We start from the raw sequence: 21,962 nt of genomic DNA, 5'->3' as shown, positions 1-21,962 counted from the left end.
AAATATTAGTTTGGGCATAATGGTGTCTAGTCTGGACGCCAGGATCTTCGTATGGATCTTAGTGTCCACCTTTATAAGCGCTATTGGATGATAGGAGATGCACTCCTCCGGATCCTTGCCCTTCTTGCGTATAAGAATGACCTTTGCTTTGTCCATAGAGGAGCCAATGTGGTTAAATAATTTGGCAAGGTGGGGGATCAGGAATTCTTTATGGCGTTTATAAAATTCGGCCACATAGCCGCCAGAGCCAGGCGCTTTATTCAGGGTTCGAAGGCATTGCCTTCCTAACTTCGTCTGTGGTTATATCACCTTCCAATTGCTCCCGCTCACCCTGTGACTGACACTTAAGAGTCAGCTTATCTAAATATAGCTTTTGTTCGTACGGGTCTGGATTGTTTGAGTAAAGAGTGGAATAGTATTGGTGAAATTCCCTTATCTCCGGGTTGCTAGTATGTAGATTACCTCCCTCCCCCCTAATTCTCAGGATAGTTTTATCCCTCTTCCTTTCTCAGCAACCTAGCTAGGAGGCGATATGATTTATTCGCTTTGATGTAGTACTTTTGATGTAAGCAGAGAAGGTTCCGTTCTGCCTCTCTGGTCTGTATGAGTCAGCTAGCCCCTCACCGTACGGACCACCCTTGCTAGTGCCGGTGTGTTTTTCACAGCGATTTGCGCCATTGCCTCCTTAAGTTTTTTTTTTTGCTTAACTGGTCTTCCTCTAGCCTTGATTCCCTTTCCCTTCTCGCCTTTACTGCAGTAATATTGCCTCTTATCGTTGCCTTTAAAGCGTCCCACCATATTTGTGGAGATGTATCTCCTACAGGGTTGTTCCCCGCAAAGTCCCCGAGCTCCTGCTCAATTTCTTTGGTCAAGATAGGGTCCTTTTAAAAAGCTGGTACGGATAATGCCATTTCCATAGTCCTGATGCAACCCGTGGTCTAGTTATCGTCAGGGCAATAGGGGCGTGGTCTGAAATTGCAATAGGTCCCAGTGTGATCTCAGCGGCGTTCCCCAGTAGTGAAGAGGACACCCATATATAATCGATGCGTGAATGATTCTTATGCGCGTGCGAGTAAAACGTGTGTCCTATCTCGGCTCCCTCGGTCTCACTCCAGGCATCCACCAGTGCCAGGTCATGGATTTTCTTCTTCAGGTCTCCGGAGGGTCTCCCCTGCGGTCCCCACATTGCCCTACCTCTATCCTTGACCGGATCCCAGGCGAGATTAAAATCCCCTGATAGCAGGATGCGACCTTTGGCAAATTTGCCTAGCCAGGTGAGTGCCTTCTGAATGAAGGCATCTTGGCCCGTATTGGGCGCGTAGATGGTTGCTACCGTATAACTCTCCTCTGCCCTTCAACACCACCGCCAGATACCTTCCCTGATCATCCATCTGCGTTGCCTTGACCTCCAAGTACAACCCATCCCGCACCGCTACTACCACTCCTCCCTTTTTGGTTTGCTGCATGGCCTGGAACAGTGTAGCCCCAGAACTTGACCCTATGCCTATCTCGAGTTTGTGTGTGAGTTTCTTGTAGAGTGACTGTGTGGTTTTTCTTTCCGGATGTACAACTCCACCTTTTTCCTTTTTGATCGGCGAGTTTAGGCCATTTACATTTAAAGATAGTATCTCAAATTGGGCCGACATTAATTTTTAGTGTAGAATGTAGCCCGGTCTGCCTGATATTCAGTTGACCTGGGATTCCATGATGATGACTGAGCTGTATCGTTCACCTCTGAGGTCCTCCGCTCCTTTCCCCCTGGAAATCTGCCCCCTCCCCATTGACCCTCCCCAACCTCCCCACCCCTTCAACTTCCCTAATGTCCCCCTGGGTGGACTCAGCTGGCAATTTGCCCCCCTCATTCCACGTGTACGAGAGCCGAGCCCTATGAACTGCCCAGGTCTAAACAACGCAGGATTTCCCCATCCCATCCCAAGGAACCCTCCCCCTCCCTTTTCTGCAGCAATTATTACGAATGCTTTCCAATCCCTGCCTCGGCGCCATAGCTTCAGTTAGCAAGGGCCCTCCCGGCCTCGCTACCCCGACTCTAAGGCTTCAGTGAGACAGTGTCCGGTGAGTTTCCCGACAACTCGTTCTGACTGTTTCAGCGGCTCCTTCCCTGGGGGTAGCGGTTTAGTTTCCGCGAGGAGTCTTTCCTGGATCGCTTTGATTTGGCTCTAGACCACTCCCAAGGCTTGTGCCTATCTTGGCTGAGGGGATGTCCCGTAGGGAGTATTGGCGGACATTCCTCGATTCCCAGCAGCTCCAGGCCTTCGTCGCAAGTCTCAATCTTGTGCTGCTTTCCCTGCCAGAGGAAGGTTAAGCCGAATGGATGGGTCCACCGATATTTGATTTGTTTCTCTCGCAGGTGTTTCAGGACCGGGCCCATCTGCCTTCTCTTATGCAGGGTTGTTTTCGACAGATCTTGGTAAAGAGCATTCTCAGAGCTGTTATATGATATGCGGCCTGCCTTTCTTGCTATCTAAAGTATCTTTTCTTTTGCAGCATAGCTATGAAAGGCCACCAAAACGTCCCGAGGCCTGCTCCCTGGGTTTACCCACGGCGGTCCCACTCTATGAACTCTGTCGAATTGTAGGTCTAAGCTTGAGCCCGCTTCTAGGAGATCCATGAAAATCGTCGTAAGGACTTGGGCGAGGTCCTAGGGCTGAACCTACTCTGGTAACGCCTTGACCCGGATATTTTTCTCGAGCGATTCTCCAGCTCTTCGGCCTGTAGCTCCGGGTTCTGGGTGGCCTGTGCTAGGGTTTCCAGGAGATTCTGTTTTCCTCGCGTCCTCTGTCAACTCCTGGATAGCCCGCTCATTGGTTTCCACCCTTTCTTCCACCTTATTAATGTCCTGCTTGATCGCCCTTATTCCTTCCGCTAGGTCTTCCCTCAGTGTGTCCATCTGCTTCTGAGAGGCAGCTGTTATTCTATCTACCGCCTCGCTGAGGAATAATTTTAAGGCTGAGTAGGTGAGTGGTCTCTCTTGCTGTTCTTGCTCCCTGCTCACTCGCCCAGTCATCCTCATGATGGTCACCCTCTGGATCCGAGTGCTTGGCCCAAATTTTAGTCATGGTGCCATCTTGTGTCGTTTTAGCAGTCTTAAGGGCCTGGGGTGGATCCTTTGCTCTGTTCCTGGACATGTTGAGTTACGCGTTGGGGGCTTAGGACCAGCCAGACACCTGACCGCTCTTGTAGCATTAAGCAGGGGGGGGGGGGGGGCGCAAGACCTCTCGATCGTTTGATAGTGATGACAGCCTCGGGTCAGCTTGATGAGTACCTCTGCCTCCACTTGCCTCCTCCAGTCGTGATAGGGGGGGCAACTGTAGCCAGCTGAACACAGTTCCCAAAGTCCTGGTGTGGGCCACGTTGGGCGCCTGGGCTCAGGTAAAGTCTGGATGGTTTAGCCAGGGAATTGAATTCAAGGCCTCAAGACGATAAGTGTAAGACCTGACCGCCCCCTATGATGGGGGTATACACCAACAAAGATGTGGGGGCCCCCCTGGTGGGGCAATGTCTCCACAGGGCTCCGTCCCCCCGGATCACAAACAAGCTCTCAGCAGTGCTTCAATGGTTCCAGTAGAGGGTGGCCCCCCGCTCGGTGACCAGATATCCGCTTAGAAGGTCGGGGGTCAAGAGTAAGTGTCTGCTCACAGCTGATGTCACACGGGAGACCCGGGTGGAGCGCCCACCTCCACTCGTCACGGGCAGCCGGTGCCGGGCCGCGGGCCTTCCAGGCGATCCGCTGATGGCGACCTCCCATGCCGCAACCCCCACGAACTCTGGCCGATGGGGGCGGGGGGCGCACTGGGACGCTGCACTAAATCAAGCCAGGGACGGGTGGGGGTACAGTGGCGTGGAGCCCCAAGCCTCCTCCGGGCTGCTCAGCAGGAGATGTCCCGTCAAGCCGCGCCCCCCCACGGAGCCCCGGGTGGTGATGTATGCCGGGACCGTGCTAAGGCGCCGCTGCTGATAGCATGGGGGGCCCGCTGCACAGGAGGGGCCAGTACCTGGTAAGGTATCTGGGGCAATGTCCTCCTGGAACTGGAGCCTGCCCGCTGCCGCGCCTCAGATGTTACCCGCGCGCGGGGCGGGCCTGGATGGACCAGCCCAGTCCCTCCTCAACAAGCCCCCTGCCAGCTAGAGTCCAAATGGGGCCCGGCGCCCGCCAACCGCTGCACCACAGTATCAAGGTGCCGGGAAGGGCTGGATGATGCTGGATGACCGCTTCTGGCACTGAGGGGTTCCTCGCAGAGCCGGGAGGTCAGGAGCCGCGGTGTCTACTAGCTGGTGGCCATCTTGGAACCACGCCATCTGCCTGATATTTTGAAGTGACAGTCCCTTTTTGCGCTAAACACTCCCTTGTGCAAGTTTGTTTTTCATTGGGATTATTTTTAAAATAGTTTCTCCTTTTTTAAAGGAGCCTTATCTTGTCTGGCATTGTATAACTTATAATAACTTGTTATATCTGGGGATCTTGCCCTTTCTTGAACATTTTTACAAGTCATCAACTTTGGCTTATCTGTGAAACCACCTTTACACCAATAAGATCATATAGAATTGTTTATTAAACTGCATTTTTCTTTAAATCAATGCTAACTGGACAGGATATGCTTCATACGATTCTTTAACTTGAGTTTAAAATGCATCGCTCATATGTCACAATTTCATAAAGTAATTCGTTTTACTTTTGCTAAATGAAAAAATGTAATTTCTCTTGCTAATGCTTGTCATTTTTGTAGCTTTTTTCATTGTCTGCTTTCATAAATGTTCTTTAGTTAACCACAAAGACTTAATCTTAATTGGGTTCATTTTTATCATTAATATTTTACCTGTTTTTATAGGACTGGGGGGGTCAACAGAAAAAAGCAAACGGGTCATCGGAGAAGAATAAGAAAAGGTTTGCAACAAGTAGTGAGACCAGACTCACTAATGATATTTCGCCTGAATCTTCACCTGGAATTGGACGTAGAAGAACAAAAACTCCCCATACGTTTCCACATACAAGATATATCACACAGATGTCTGTTCCAGAGCAGGCAGAGTTGGAGAAGCTCAGACAGCGAATCAATTTTAGTGACCTTGATCAGGTTTGTATTCCTAGGAATCTATAAATTGGTCTTAATTTTATTTTTTCCAGTTATAATATATTGTTTTGCTGCATTTCTAATTAGTATGTATGGGAACACAGGTGCTAGGTGTGCAGCTCGATGACCTTGATCCCACTAAGTTAACCCCTTAACTGCTGGGGGTGTTCTCTCCCAGTGCTGAGCCCTTTTTTGGACATTTCGGTATGTTGGCATTTAATCCCTTGTTACTTTTCTGTTACAAGTGATTTTGCACCTTTTTCTACCCACTTGTAGGAGTCCTAACGCCACCAAGGATTCCTAGTTTGTTGTAGGGGAGTGTGAGAAAATAACAAAAAAGGGCTACATTTTGTGTTTTTTCAGAAAATGCCAATAAAATGAGGTACAAAGAAGCCCGTGTTGTTTTTCATTGTAAGAGCTAGGAACAAATGGTTTGTTCTGAATTTGCCATTTTCCGAGCTTTCAAGAATAGTTTGAATGGGGAAAAAAAACATATTTCTTTATAAGGTTACTATCAGTTTTGTGAGAGGGTGATTTCTTTTTCACTTTTTTTTTTTCAATACGACGTGCTTGGATGGAATGGAAGAGGGTAGGAAAGCTGAATGGGAAGACAGAAATGCCTACATTTCTGGAAAGTAGACCACATTACAAGTTTAGGAAGGGGTCATTTGTGCAGGTCAGGCAACCATTTTATGGGTCAAATTCCCATAGCTTGGGAACAAATTGGAAAAATGACAGAAAAAACGGTATGTGCTGGCCATGTTTGCACCTGTAAGGTAATGACCTCTATGAATATTGAGAAAAGCAATGCACCGCTACATTCCCCCACTCTTCCAGTTAGGAAATCACACATATTGCATAATGCTTCACAAAACAAGCAATACCACAAGCCAAAGACTGAGCCATGGTACACAGGATTTTTATGCTGATGGCCTAAACAGACGTACTTGGCATTTGAAAATAAGGAAAACAAATATGGTGCGGAATGGCAAGCATAGAAATGGAACAGGCAGACCATTTCAAGGATAGGTGACTTGTGCAGGTTACAAAAGTGTACAGTGCCTAAAGCAGCGACTAAATGTAGGTTTCTTTTGTAAAGGAAAGGGTTGTGCAACAAAGTGCAAAGGCAAATTTATGTAAACTTTATCAAAACCAAGAGAAAACAAATGTCCTACCTTTCCACATTCCTGCAGGGGTCCCGATTAAAATGGTACCTCGCATGTGTCGGTGCAGTTACCTGGGCACAAAGGGAGAAGCTAAACCACTGGTACATCAAACGCCCTGGGGAAGACTGGATTGGGCTTTGTGGACAACCCACAGATTTGGGCTTGGGGTGTCTCGGCCACCAAGGAAAACTGAGAACCCCATGCATTTCTGAAAAGACGCCCGTGGGAATCCGAAGAGGTCTAACTTGTGTGAATCGCCCTAGAATGTATTACCCATAAGGCCCGGCAAAGTCCAAAATGTAGGAAGAAAATCACAATTTTCAGACATTTGCCTCCAGGAAAATACAGTAACACACCCGCAACAACACATTTCCTACCTTCCAACAGGTGTCACGACGAAAACGGTACATCACGTGTGGATTCTGGGCTTGTGGACAACCCACAGATTTGGCCCTTGGGTGTCGCAGCCACTAAGGAAAACTGGGAACCCCATACATTTCTGAAAAGAAGACACCGGGGGAATCCAAAGAGGTCTGACTTTTGCCAATTGCCCTAGAATTTATTACCCAGAAGGCCCGTGAAAAAAACACAATATTCAGACATTTGACATCAGGAAACCACTGAAACACGCCGGCAACAACACATATCCTACCTTCCCACATTCCCACAGGTGTCCTGACGAAAATGGTACCTCACATGTCAGTGCACCGACCTGGGCACAAACTAGTAAGTCATCCATATGCCAAGTGCTCTGGGAATACACAAATCACTTTGTATTGGCCACCGCTGCCCCGTTTCTCGTCAAGCCCTTTTGCAGGCACCTTTGCTCACTCCTCATACATACACTGCATAGTGCAACAGGGCACGATTGGTTGGATATGGCACAAGTAAAAGGGAACTTGTGAGTAGTAAAGCCACGCCAAGGCACTAACCCCTTTACTGGCCATTCATATCCCTTTTGCGTCTGCAGTTACTAGCCATCCATTTCAGCAGTCGCACCACTATCCAATCACCAGCTCCACAACCACCACATCTGTACACTTGTAGCAAGTGGATATCCGTTCACATGCAACCTCATTTCCAGGTAATGTTTTTCACACCAACTTTATGTACTCTCATATGCACTGTGCCTGCACCAACCATATCTGCAAACATACACACTCATTTCACATCCACTAACCTGCTAACCATTTCTCCAGTGATCGAAATGTGCAGTCAACAATCATAGCTGCATGGACAGTTCGGCCTCGTCTCACTCACAAACCAATCACATCTCAATCATTCTAAAAGAAGACATTCTATTTTTTTTTCTTATTTTTTTAATCGGGGAGTCCAATTCCTCTCTTTCCTCCTCACTTATCTTGGGCAGCCCCATATCCTCAAGCGTTTCTTCTATCGTTGCCCGGCTACTTTCCCCGTCTTCCCCGTATAGCACTTTATAATAATCCACAAACGCTTGATTAACCCCCCTCCTGGGTGTCCTCTACGCTACCATCTTCCTTCTCTATAGTTCTGATTGTGGATCTAGGGGTCTCGCTCTCATATAACCACGCCAAAAGTCTCCCCGGTTTGTCACCTCCCGCATGCTGTCTTTCGAAGGGATTGTGTCCTCCGACGTATTCCTTATCTTAGATAGAAATCCTTCAGCTTTGCTGGCCTCGGAAAATTTTTTCGCCAGAGGGCGCTGCGCGTCGATGATCGCCGAGTCGATGACCCTCGACGGCCTCAGTGCCGACGTCGACGTCATCCTGCCTATAAAGGCCGCGCGCAGCGTCCGTTGCTCAGTTCCGTTTTTCCGCGCTTCGTTGTGCCTCGGAACACCGTTGCTACAGTTCTCGTCAGATAACGTATATAATAACTACTATTTACCTCGATATCGATGGCATCCTCCTCCGACCCGACGACCCCTCGGTCCGGTTTCAAAAAGTGCCGAGACTGCGGGAAGAAAATGTCGTTGACGGACCCTCACAGGGTCTGTTTGTGGTGTCTGGGAATCACGCACCAGAGTTCGGAGTGTGAGGAATGCCTTTCCATGACGGCGAAAGCCTTGAAGGAGCGTAGGGGGAAGCTCGAGAGAGGTAGGTCAACTTTAACTTCCTCGAAAGCTTCTTCGGTAGAGTCGAGACGTTCGTCTCCTCACCATAAAAAACACTCTCGATCTAGATCACGAAGTGGCTCCCACCACTCGTCGACATCGAGACACTCGAAGAAGAGACGTAGGAGATCCCCTTCGTCATCTTCGTCGAGTTCTCCTGAGAGAGTTCATTGCCCCACAAAACACAGCTCGCAAGCTGAGTGGGAGGAATTCAGGAAAAAGATGCTAAGCGTCTTCGAGAAAGCGGCCTCGTCCCCCTCGAAGACAGCTGAGGGTGATACCCCGGGTAAAAAACCCAAAAAATCTAAACGCCGCGAGTCGCAGTACCCGGCGGAAAAGTCAACCCGAAAGCGCCTCGAGCCATCGGGAGATAAAGCATCATCGACGCCATCGTCGAAAACTCCTTCGAAACAGAGGTCGGCGCCATCGACGCCGTTGTCGAAGGATTCATCGGCGCATCAGTCGATCGAGTCGACGCCGACGTCGACGCCGATATCGACGCCGGTGAAGGAAAGAACCACGGCTACTCCACAGCCAACGGTTAGACAAAAGACCTCCGACTCGACGCCGAGAACGTCGACGTCGTTCTCGAGCAGGACTCCGATCCTTTCGAGTTCTTCGAGGCCTAGTACACATTTCTCGACGCTTTTCACGGCGCCTTCGAGTACTTTCACGTCGGTGTCGACGACATCGACGTTTTCAAGGCCTGTGATGATGGCTCCTTCTGCATTGGAAATGGGGTTTATACCATTCCAAAAACCAATGTATCCCCCTTTAACCTCGATTTTTGAGGAAAGGGAGGATTCAGACCAAGATATTGATTTACAGAGGACCACATCACCAGAGCCAGAGACTTTCGCCTCTGAGGAAGGAAGATTAAAAAATCTTCAGGATGCACTTCAGGAAGCTAGTGGCTTGGACACTTCTCCTGAAGCAGAATTTATCAAACCAGACCCAGGAGAACATGCGGAGACTCCATATAGAGCTCTGATGTCTAGAATCATAGAATTTATGGGTTGGTCTGCACCTTCTCCTGCCTTTCAGCAGGATGACCTCACTGACATACTGGACAAGGGCCCACAGGAGGATCCTGTGGTTCCATTTCACTCTGCTCTACAGAGAAGGATTTTGACAAACTGGGAAACGCCAGAAATTATCCCGGCAGTAAATAAAAAACTGTCAACAAAATACAGGGTGGCTAGTTCTGACCCTGAATATTTGTCAAAACACCCTACTCCTGAGAGCTTGGTTGTACAGGCTGCAACCTCATCAGGCAGCACATCTGCATACCCCACTGCTCCGCAGGATAGGGATGACAAAAAGTATGATGCCATGGCTAAGAAGGTTTTTTCTGCCTGTAGCATGGCGTTAAAGTCTATTAACGCGACCTGTACGCTCGCTAGGTTCAGCCACACCCTTTGGGAGTGCGCTTCATCAGCGGCTGACTGCCTCCAAGAAGGAGAGGAAAGGGACGCATTTTTAAACATCATCAGGGATGGTAAAGATGCGATGTGCGAGACCCTACAAACTGGCCTAGATTCTGCTGACAGTATCAGCAGGGCCATGGCGGCAAGTACCACAATCCGCAGGCATGCGTGGTTGAGGAAGTCTGGTTTTGCCTCTGACGTGCAGACCAGGCTTTTGAATATGCCCTTTGACGGTTCTACCCTCTTTGGAAAGAAGGCGGATGACAGTTTGGAGAAACTGCAAACGTCCAAGGCAGCAGCCAAGTCATTGGGAGCTGCTATCCGTCAGAATACCTTTCGTCCTTCGGGATCATCGTGGAGAGGACGGTCCTTTCGTTACTATTCCTCATATGGAAGGGGCAGGGGACGACCGGCTCAAAGAGGCCAAGGAAGATTTACCCGTGGTGGACGGGGTAGGGGAAAGAAAGCCGCACCCGCAGGAGCAGGAGCCACTTTACCTTCGGCAACTGCATCAGCCGCTTCAAAACCACTCTGAGGTCTCCCCTCACAGAACACCAGTAGGGGGCAGGTTAACTCACCATCTGACGGAATGGCAGGCTATTACGTCAGATGCTTGGGCTCTGGAGACAGTGGCCCAAGGTTACTGCCTGCCCTTCCTACATATCCCTCAGAGTCATCCACCGGGGAACAACCCTTTGAAGCTTCCAGATCCGCTCCTCTTGCAGGAGGTTTTAGACCTGCTAGAGAAAGGTGCCATAGAACTGGTACCTGTAGCGGAAAGGAACAAGGGTTGGTACTCCCCCTACTTCATAATACCGAAGAAGGACGGAGGACTGAGACCCATCTTAGACTTACGGGAATTGAACAAATTCCTCCGAAAGGACAAGTTCAAGATGGTGACTCTCTCTCAGATCCTTCAGGCCCTCCAGCTTCAGGACTGGTTGGTATCTCTAGACCTCCAGGACGCTTATTTCCATGTGCCGATCCATCCCAGGCACAGGAGATACCTGAGGTTCGCAATTGGCAGCTCTCATTATCAATTTCGAGTTCTGCCATTTGGGCTAACCTCCGCCCCGAGGGTCTTTACCAAGCTAATGTCGGTTGTGGCTGCAAGTCTAAGGAGGGAAGGGATTCATGTCTACCCTTACCTAGACGATTGGTTGATCAGAGCTGTATCTTCGGAACAGGCTCAGAGACAACTAGATTATGTTTGCCACTTCCTTCACAAGCTGGGCTTCTCCCTCAATTTAAAGAAGTCACAGATGATACCATCACAGAGACTCCAATTCATTGGAGCAGTCCTGGACACTTCCCTGGGAAAAGCCTTGCCACCAGAGGTGAGGGCTCGAGATATTCTGCAGATGGTCATCAGATTTCAGAATGCCCAATATCTCCCAGCCTACGACTTTCTGAGGTTGCTAGGCCTCATGGCATCCTGCATATTCCTCGTGCCGGAGGCTCGCCTGAGAATGAGATCCCTCCAGTGGGCACTGAGAACTCAGTGGTCACAGTTCTCAGGAAGGATGACAGATCTCCTTCGGATCCCGGTCAAAGTAGCCCGAGACCTTCAGTGGTGGGCCTGTCGGGAGAACATCCTGAAAGGAGAAATGTTTTGGCAACCATGGCCGGAGATAACAGTAGTCACGGATGCCTCACTCACGGGGTGGGGAGCTCACGCCAACGACTTGACCATCAGCGGTCGTTGGTCTCCATCGGAGTCCAGACTACATATCAACCTGTTGGAGCTGAGAGCCATCAGACTAGCGCTGAAGGCTTTTCTGCCGTCTGTACGGGGAAGAAACGTCCTAATAATGACGGACAATACAGTGGCCATGCACTACCTCAACAAAAGAGGAGGCGTAGGCTCACTACCACTGTGCAGAGAGGCGATGCAGCTCTGGTTTTGGGCAATTCAGGAAGGAATCTCTCTATCGGCAATTCACCTAGCCGGAGAGAAGAACTTGACAGCGGACGCTCTGAGCAGGAAGAGCACAGTCTCTCACGAGTGGGAGATAGCTCAGGAAGTCCTTCAAGAGATCTTCGCCCTTTGGGGAACCCCTCAAGTGGATCTGTTCGCCACCAGTATCAACAGGAAGTGCGACAGATTTTGCTCAAGGGAATTTCCCCCGAGAGGAGCTCTAGGAGATGCGTTCGTAGTGGACTGGGAGTTCCCACTTCTGTACGCGTTCCCTCCGGTCCCTGTCATTCCTCAAATGATCAGGAGGTTGAGAAGGTTTCGGAAGACCATGATCCTAATTGCCCCGGATTGGGCCAGGAGAACGTGGTACCCGGACCTTCTAGACATGTCCATCTGCCCTCCAATTCGACTGCCATACAGAGAGGATCTTCTCTCGCAGAAGGAAGGTCAGGTTCTCCATCCAGCCATCAAGACCCTCAACCTTCACGCTTGGTGTCTGAAAGGTTGAGGTACAAGGATTGGGACCTTCCGGATGATGTTATGGAGGTGTTGCTTTCGGCCAGAAGGCCGGCAACTAAAACTCTATACCGCTGCCGTTGGAACAAATTTTGCAGCTGGTGCAGAGAAAAGAATATTGAACCCTTTTCTTGTGGTACACCTATGGTGTTGTCATTCTTACTTTACCTGGCTAATTCAGGCCTACAGGTTGGCACAATTAAGGGCTATCTCGCAGCGCTATCAATCTTTAAGCGCACTGCAGAGGAGCCTTCATACTTCAAAATTCCATTGGTAATACAATACCTAAAAGGATTAACTAATGTTTATCCCCCGAAACCTTTTCAAGTTCCCTTATGGGATTTAAACCTAATTTTAAACTTCCTAAAGGGTGCCCCTTTTGAACCACTACACTCTTGTTCATTGAAGCTTCTCACCCTCAAAACTGTTTTGCTAATAGCATTGACATCTGCTAGAAGGGTTAGCGAGTTGCAAGCCTTATCGTGTAAACCTCCACATACAATCTTTTACAAGGACAAAGTTGTTCTTCAGGTGAAGCCTAACTTCCTCCCGAAGGTAGTCTCGGAGTTTCACATCACTCAGAAGATTATATTACCTTCTTTCTACCCTCCTCCTCATCCGGGGAAGGAGGAAGAGAGACTGCACAGGCTGGACCCTAAGCGAGCCTTGAGCTTCTATATCAGCAGATTGGCTAAGATCAGACAAGCAGACCAACTCTTTGTAGGTTATGCAGGACATAAGTTGGGCCTTCCAATAACAAAACAAACCATCTCCAGATGGATTATTTTAGCCATTCTGGAGTGCTACAAATTGGCAGGAAAGGAGCCTCCTCAAAATCTAAGGGCTCATTCTACCAGGGGTATCGCAACATCCTCAGCCCTTCAAAGAGGGGTGCCAATTCGAGATATATGTGCGGCTGCCACATGGTCGTCCGCACATACATTTACCAAATTCTATAGCCTGGATTCCTCCTCTAGTCAAGAAACTAGATTCGGCAAGGCTGTGTTACACTCTGTCCATTCTGGAAGGGTAACATAACTTTTATTACTCCCGCCTCCAGTCACAATACCACTGCTATGGGAGTCTATCTAAGATAAGGAATACGTCGGAGGACACAATCCCTTCGAAGAACTAGTTACTCTTACCTTGTAACGTTCTTTCGATGGGATGTTCCTCCGACGTATTCCTTATCGACCCTCCCATCCATCCCCGCAGTATGACTTCCTGTGGGTTTGCAGCCTATGCTCCTTCAAGGTGATTAGTCTAATCCAAAAACATTACTGGGGACTACAAAACGGAACTGAGCAACGGACGCTGCGCGCGGCCTTTATAGGCAGGATGACGTCGACGTCGGCACTGAGGCCGTCGAGGGTCATCGACTCGGCGATCATCGACGCGCAGCGCCCTCTGGCGAAAAAATTTTCCGAGGCCAGCAAAGCTGAAGGATTTCTATCTAAGATAAGGAATACGTCGGAGGAACATCCCATCGAAAGAACGTTACAAGGTAAGAGTAACTAGTTCTTCTATGTACCTCTTATAGTTAAGGTTGCACAACCTCTCCCAGTAATCTGCACATTTTTGCTGCAGCTTAAGTATCAAATCTAGTTTCTCCGCTGTATCGTCGCCGGCTTTTAAGGCCTCTTCCAATTTTGCTTCCGTCTCCCTCAGTTCTGTTGAAACCCCACCCTGTAGGCCCTTGGATTTCGCCATGGCCGCCCCCCTCATAACCACTTTAAAGGCCTCCCATAGTGTCCCCGCCGAGTCCACACTCCCAGTATTGGTTTCAAAATAATTTACTATCTCCTCCCGTAAATCTTCTCTAAAGAAGGGGTCTCTCAACGCCTCCGCTCGTAGGCGCCATGTCGGGATCCTCGCCCTAGGGGGGGGGGGGGGGGCAATATTGCCACGCAAGAATCGGGAGCAAGTGGTCCGAGAGGACCCTGGCCCTGTACTCTATGTGCGCAATTTCCGCTATCATTTCTGGTGATGCGAAGACATAGTTCAGCCTTGTTTATAACTGCTGTGGGGCCGAGTAATGCAAATATTGCCTTTCCCCAGGGTGCCACACTCTCCATGCATCGTCCAACCCAAAGTCATCAAGCAGTGTCTGTAGCGCCCTGGCTGCAGGGGCCGGTCTATCCATTTTCGCGTCCGATCTATCCACCCTCGGGTTCAATACACAGTTGAAGTCCCCTCCCCAGATCACTGCGCTTCACACACACACACACGCTCAGGTTCGCACTCAGTGTCCTAATATACGCCGCCGTGTTCTGGTTCGGGGCGTACGTGTTAACAATACTTATCTCCCTATTCTCTACCAATCACCTCAGCATAACCATCCTCCCGTCTCTCAGCCACCACTTGCAATCGCTGAAATGGGACATGTGGCGCCACCCATATAAGTACTCCTCTTGCGTAGGCCGAGTACGAAGAGCCCACCAGCACCCCCTTCCACTTTCCCGCAATCGTGTCCATCTTCTCACGTGTAAGGTGGGTTTCCTGTAGCAATGCAATATCTATTTTCTGCCTGCGCAGATACAGCATAACATTGTTCCTTTTTAAATGGCTATTAAGCCCCCGCACATTCCATGTGAGTATTTTAAGGTCCCCCATGGCCCGGTATGATCCCATTCCTCCCGCCCAGGTGCAGTGTAACCTTGAGTTCCATTCCAACCTATGTAGGCTCTCATCCCCTTCTAAAACCCTGTTAACGAAAAAAACACCAAACTTCCCACTCCCTCTCCCCCCACCTCCCAACCCTCTAAACCCCCCCCCCCGCCCCAAACTGTTGCCCAGCTCCATCCCTGGATCTCAGCCTCCCCCGCATCTAGCTCTTTCCAGCTTTCGCCTGTACTCGAAGCTCCGCAGGGTGAGGCCGCCCTAGTGGCCAACCTACTATAACTACAACTACAATTCGGGGGGGGTAGGGTGCTACCGCCCTGCCACTCCAACAGCACATCAAAGAACTACACATTGCTATACAGTTTAAATATATGTAACCGCCACTATATTCAAGTCCATCAAGTCTCTCACAATCCGCAATATGTTATCGGATATCAGCCTCCTACCGCCAGGCCCATCGTTCTCAGCCTTCGCCTACGATGTTCGCTCGCCGCCATAGCAAAATGCATACTGTGTCTGAGTCACTTTTCATGTCCATTTTTTGTCTCCTCCGTGTCTTGATCCGGGCAGCCCTGCAGATCCAACCACGTTGTCGCTTCTTCAGGAGTGTCAAAAAAGTGCATTTTGCCCTTATACACGACCTTCAATTTCGCAGGGTACAGCAGCATATATTTTATACCAGCCGCCCGCAGCCTCCTTTTGATGGTTACATAGCTGTACCGCTGCCTCTGGACCAGCATAGTGTAATCTGGGTATGCCGTGATGGTGCTCGAGGCCCTCTCGATTGTTCCGCCTTTCCGAAAATACTCCAATATTTTTTCCTGGTCTTTATAGTTCAGTATCTTGGCAATTATCGCTCGTGGAGGGGCCCCCGGTCTTGGCTTCCGCATGAGGGCTCTATGTGCACGCTTGACCACAAATCCTTGCGAGAGTGTACCGGGCCCGATTCCTTGTAGGAGTAAGTTCTCAATATAATCAGTTGGGTCCTGGCCCTCCTCGCCTTCCGGCAGACCCACCACACGAATGTTGTTTCTCCTCGCTCTCCCTTCTGCTTCTTCTGCTCGAGACTCCAAGTTGGCCACCTGTTGCTTGAGGACATGGATCTCTTTTTTTGTATTGTTCGCACCGGTGTCCGTGATGCCCACTGCTTCAATTTTAGCCTCTAGGGAAGTGCATAGGCCCATCATCGCAACCCCCCAAGATTCCTTCAGCTCCGTAATGGCTTCCAAAATCTGACGATTATCAGCCGCTGTCGCGCCCTCAGCCTGTGCCATCGGGCCTTTGGTTGAGGTGGCCGCAGGAGACATTTGTGCTTTCGCAAAAATGTCCATCGTGGGTTGTTTGGTCTTGTTCTTGCCCACGGCCCCTCGCGCTGCCATTTTCTAGTTACCGTTGGGTCTCCCTATCACGATTCAGCGACCAGGTGTCTCCCCAGCCGCAATTTCCGCTCTTTACCGACTGTCGCGGTGGTCTCCAGGCAGTCGCAACCTCCACCTAATGCCGAGCGAGCGCTTCTCGTGCTGGTCTTGGTACGGCCTGCATTTTCACACCTCTGCTGCCTTTCGGGCCCCTGCCGTCCGGGCCAGCGCCCAAGCTTTCACAACTCAAGACCTTCTGCCCCCGGGGGTTTTTGTATTCCACCTTCACCTCGCCATTGTCGTTCTTTCCCCGTGGCCGCCGCCTCTATTCGTCCTCTTCGGGTACCCTGGTTTCGTTTCTTTTGTTGTCGGCCATCTTGTGTGACAATGGACCGAGCCGCCGCCGCCGTTCGTCGAGCAATTCCTCCAGACTCCCGCTTACGATTTTTCTCGATCTTTATACAATGAGCGAAGCATCCATTCCCATGCGTGTGTGATCGATTCTGGAACCAGTAGCGCACTTTTAAAGGTAGTTTGTACGGATCATCTGTCGGATCCTGCGGAGCTCCACGGGAAGCACGTCCTACTCCATGGCTGCTCAAGCCACGCCCCCCCCAGAAGACCTTCTAGTTATAGAAAACAACTTTACTAAAAATAAATCATGGCAGGGTGGTCCGATTTTATACAAGACATCTCTGCCACATAAATGGTGTCCTTTTACCATTTTTATTTCACTTACCCTTCAAGGGGAGGGAGCCAAACTGCCTTTCTCTTATTTTGAAAGACACTCCTTGAGTGGAGGGAACCGGAATGGTGTTCCCTTATGGTCCAAGGCACGCCTCAAGTGGAAGGAGCTGGAACGTCGTTCCTTACCAAGGCTGGCCTCAAGTGGAAGCAGCTAGACTACCATTGTTTGCCACGGCAAGCCTGAAGTGGAATAAACCAGAATGGCATTGCTTTCTAAGGCATGCCGCTAGTGGAAGGAGCCGGAACGGTGTTACTTTCCAAGGCACGTCTCAAGTGGAGGGAGCTGGACTACCATTGCTAGCCAAGGCACGCCTCAAGTGGAGGAAACCAGAATGGCATTCCTTTCTAAGGTACGGCTGCAGTGGAGGGAGCTGGAGTGACATATCTTTGTAAGGCACGCCTCAGGTGGAAGGAGCCGGAACGGCGTTCCTTTCCAAGGCACACCTCGAGTGGAGGGAGCTGAAGTAGCATTGCTTGCCAAGGCTCGCCAAAGTGAAATGAGCAGGAATGGTGTTTCCTTCTTGTCGAAGTGACACCTCCAGTGGAGGGAGCTGGAGTGGCTTTCCTTTCTAAGGCATGCACGATTTGAGAGCCTTTGGTTCCATTTGTAGGAATGATGGGCATTTCAGGAAATCTCCCAGTACACTTTCTTTGAATGATGCAAACAAAAACACGGCTGTAGACATGGGGCTGGCATGGAAGGGCATTGGGGACGGTAAATCGGAGTATCCCTGCTTCCTTGTTTTGTATACACCTTCCATTTTCTGTATGTTCTGTCTTTATGTTCCTGCCACACCCATGATCAGTAAAGTGTCATCCTTCCAATCCGGCTACTTCTGGAAAGTAGGGAGTTGCAACATGGACAAAGTTCAGGGAATTTACAACTGTTTTTTCAAATTTCAAAAAAGTCTGTTTTCTGGAGCAGCTGCACCATATACAATATATGCATTGTACGTAGCTACATGTATAAGGTGTGCTGCTAACTTCTTGTACCATTTGCAAGACTTCTATGTTGCATGGTATGGTTCAAGTAATTGGTCAGTTTTATCTACTCCTCCGTGTACCTGTTGTAGTCAGAATACACTTGGGCTTCTGCACTTGCTGAGCCTGTCCCCACTCAGTGACAAGTGAAGTACTTTCATCATGAATAGTACTTAGCATGTGCACATCCCTTCTGTCGCAGAACTTTTCTGCCAACAGTTCATCACGCTGCAATTCCATACAGGCTTCCTTGTCCAGCTTTTTACAAACAAGTTGTCTGGGGAAGTCTTTGTGGTTACTCCGGATTGTACTGCATGCTACTGTGCCCGCATTGTGCAATTCCTTGTACAGTGGTATTCCTGTTTAGAAAGTGTCCACATAAAATGGTGACCCTTCAGGAACAATGGTGTGGCAAGATCCCACTCAATCGTCTCACTTGTCCGTAAAGGAGCTAGGCAGCGAGCCTTTTCCAGTGTAGACTCCCTTGTTTTAGGCATACCCAGTGGTACTTTCACACAACATGTACACCTTGATCCCAGATCGTGCTCTTTTGCTCGGAATAAACTGCTCGAACACTAGCTGACGTTTGAACAATATCAAAGATTCGTCAATGGATATTTTCTGGCTTGGAACATACACCTTTGAAAATCGCTGTGCAAAGTGCTTGAGTAATAGCTGAATTTTGAATAGCCCATAACAATTTGTGTCCGTTTTTGAGTTGTCATTGAAATGCAGCATACGTTGCAGTGCTAGGAAACGATCTCTACTCATTATTGCTGGAAAGAAAGGGCTTACTAATAAAGCTTCATTTGACCAGTACATTGATATCGACTGCTTCCGCACTATTCCCATGAGCAGAGTGACACCTTTAAATGTTCTCAACACCCGTAGTTGGAGCCCAAGAATGAACTCGGGAATGGGGTCTCAAATTGATACCCTGTGTCCTCAAGAACTGTTCAGCATACAGATTGGTTTGCTCAACCATATCTGAAATGAACCATTCGTCCACAAAAAGGTTGAAAAAGTAAATAGGCTGAAAACCATCTGTATTCTCTGTGCACCCGACACTCCAGTGAAAGGTGGCACAACAGGCTGAGCCATTGCTGGACGAACCCAGTCTGACTCATCAGTCATCTCATGAATTGGCACGTTACTCGCATGTCCTGCATGTTCCCTTAACCTTGCAGGTAAAGTTTGTGTGGGGAGTGTCAGATGAGGTGCATGTACCCGTTCATTCTCTTCCATTTCAGATGAGGAGGTGGAACTAGCCTCAACCAAAAACCTCACTTCCCGATTCTACTGCTTGCTCCTCCTCAGAAGCAGATTGTTTCAGTTTCAGATTCTGCATCTGGTTCTGTGCCTTGCTCCGACTCAGACTGCATCAGTAAGTTGAAAGCGTCCTCACCACACATCTTACGTGAAGCCATGACAACCGTGCCGATCTAAACGTTTACTGCCCAATGAACAGAGAAAGACTGAAACACTGAGTAATGTTTCTTTTCAAAGTAAGGAAACTAGTACAGTAATTGATCTTGAATAAAAAAGACCAAGACCACACAATTATGCCAAATTGTCAGAAATCTGCTCACAATATGTAGCAGCCCTCCAATTTGCTAGCACTCGCGTGCATTAAAGTATAGCATAATGCTTACTTACAAGTGGTTGGACTGTAACACACCTGCACCTACAACAAAGAGAATGAAAAATATAAGTAAGATGTCATCTTTATCTATACATTAGACAAATACAAGTGTGGGGAAGATGATTGAACCCACACTAACAAATCAAATACACCCGTTGTGCAGTGAACCTTCACTCCCCCAGGGGGTGCTGGTGGGTGGCAAATGCAGGTTAGAAACAACATTGCAAAGTATTTCTGATTGGGTGAAGAAAGTGAAGAATGGGGAAAGTACATGGCAGTCCCATTCAAACACATTACTGCCACCCTTTCCACAACACCTGCTGCTCCTTGGCTTTGGAAATATCTAGGCAGCATTAACATATTGGATTGATTGACATTCCATGCTAACAAGACAGTCTCACTGTCAACAGATTTACTCACCATTTTCTTAAAATAGCACACAATCCAGTAAGTGCATCAATTATTGGGATGTGCGCCTCCCCTAGCCCCAACATGTCTGGGCAATATTCATTATGTCAACAATGAAGTCCATGCCTCGCTTAGATAGATGCACTCCGTCTCTGTGAAAGATCACATCACCTTGAATTGTCCAAATTCTGTCATTTGACTTGGCCCATTTTGCCATCTCGCCATTCATTTTCCTCACTGAGGAGTTCATTATCTGTTCCTTTCCTGGAGTTCATCAATCGCTCCAGGGAATAATTTGAGACCAAGCCACCGCAGCGTTTGGGAACCTAAGCAACATCCACTCCAGTTGAGCCATAAGTCGTTCCTGTACCCTGTCCGTCCCAAAGACGCCATGTAATTTCTACCGAGATGCACTACAATCTGGAATGGGACTGGAACTTCTCTTTTTGCCTGGGCATCACTCCTCTCAACTGCTGAAGGCACATTCTCCCAACACCAAACCAGTAAAGTGACCCGCCATCCCTCTGAGACCCAGATGTGCTTGGGCCTGTGAAATGTGCTTCTGCCCTTTTGGTGGAAAGAGTGTCTGACAATCCATACAACTCTCATCCTCACTAGGAAATGCAAAAAGAAAAACTACATGAATAGGGATTGATGTGCAATCCATCCATTACGACAGTAAGTGCATTCCCCCATATCTCTTGAAAATATCCGAGACACACTTCCTCCATTGTTGTCATACCGATTTGACATGCGCGGGGAACCTGTATACATTACTTCAAGGTTATTATGCCATAGACACCTATTTTTCAGGGAAAGAGGTGATGGACACATGTTGGCATGTGCCAATGCCACAGATGTGCTGGCATGATTGTAATCGGTGAAGGTTTCTTTTCCTGCGGCACACTGTGTACTTCAAGGTGGTAAGGAGAGTTGCACGTACTACACTGCGGTCCCAGGGAGTCCTAGCAGGGTTGACATCCTTTCCCAGAGGGAAATTCTGTAACACAGCCCAGCCAGAGCTCCAGGATGATCGGGGTGATGTCCCTGCCTTGGGCGGTACCGGTCTCCCATGTGGGTTTGTTTGTTTATTGAATTTATATAGCGCTTTGGGTCCCGATCCTTTCTCCCTCCCCACCCCCGGAGGGAAACTCTGTAAGGCAGCCCATCCAGTGCTCCAGGCTGGGCTTAGGGCTGGTTGACCCACATGGGAGACGGGTGCCCAAGGCCAGGTACATCACCTCCGACCATACTCGAGCTCTGGCTGGGCTGCTGTACAAAAGATCCCACAAACCCAAGTGATTAAAAGGACTAGGTACTCATCCTCTGCACTGCAAACATAGTGTTGAGGACGAGATACCTTGTCCTTGGCACTTAACTGCTTAATAACGTTTTACAAAAACAACTACGTTAATATTTGGATGCTGCTTATTTGCTATTGGATGACCACCTGCAAATGGGTATCCTAGAGAAATGGCCTATCGTGATAAGACTAGGGTTGAAAGATTTCTTTTGTAGCCTGTGGCATTGTGGACATGGCACTGACTGTATCCAATTTCTGTTCGATTTAAAAAACATGTTCATGGTTAGCTCCTCTGTTTTGGGACTAGCCTCAGAGCTTTGGGGGTACTTTTAATCTAATGTTGCGTTAAATCTAGGGGTCAAGATTATACCCAGTTTTTCAAGCTTCAATATTTTGAGACAGTGTCGGTTTCCCTTTCTGTCACATTCTTCACTAAAATTGCAGGTGATTTTTGCATCTGGACCATGACAGTCGTGTACTTGGTGTCTGCAAAAGCCCCCCGCCCCACCCCCCTGATGCTGTCCATGAGGGGGACTAAGGGGATGGGAGAGCAGGACTAATTTCTTTAAAAAAAAAAGGGCAAGAAATTTGCTCTAGACCCACAGGTCGAGTAACTTGATGAAGCGACTCTACACGAGTTTGCCTCTCTTCCGTGTTTAAAAGTAAATTGTATAGTTAGTATAATGAAT

At 48.8% G+C, this 21,962-nt stretch overlaps 1 protein-coding gene across 5 annotated transcripts in view; it reads left to right on the top strand.

Moving 5' to 3' along the window:
• The window catches only part of PCM1 (pericentriolar material 1), a 2,166,942-nt gene that overhangs the window by 171,708 nt on the left and 1,973,272 nt on the right, over positions 1-21,962 (top strand). For all 5 annotated transcript variants that reach the window (XM_069631563.1, XM_069631561.1, XM_069631564.1 and 2 more), the window contains exon 3: positions 4,848-5,093. In XM_069631563.1, the coding sequence (XP_069487664.1) occupies positions 4,848-5,093 (246 nt within the window). The remainder of the gene's footprint in view (positions 1-4,847; positions 5,094-21,962) is intronic.

The sequence above is a fragment of the Ambystoma mexicanum genome, chromosome 6q, assembly GCF_040938575.1.
Source record: "Ambystoma mexicanum isolate Mex_15411 chromosome 6q, UKY_AmexF1_1, whole genome shotgun sequence".
Lineage (NCBI taxonomy): Eukaryota > Metazoa > Chordata > Amphibia > Caudata > Ambystomatidae > Ambystoma > Ambystoma mexicanum.
Note: the sequence above shows the minus strand (reverse complement) of the source record. Positions and strands in the feature narration are given on the sequence as shown.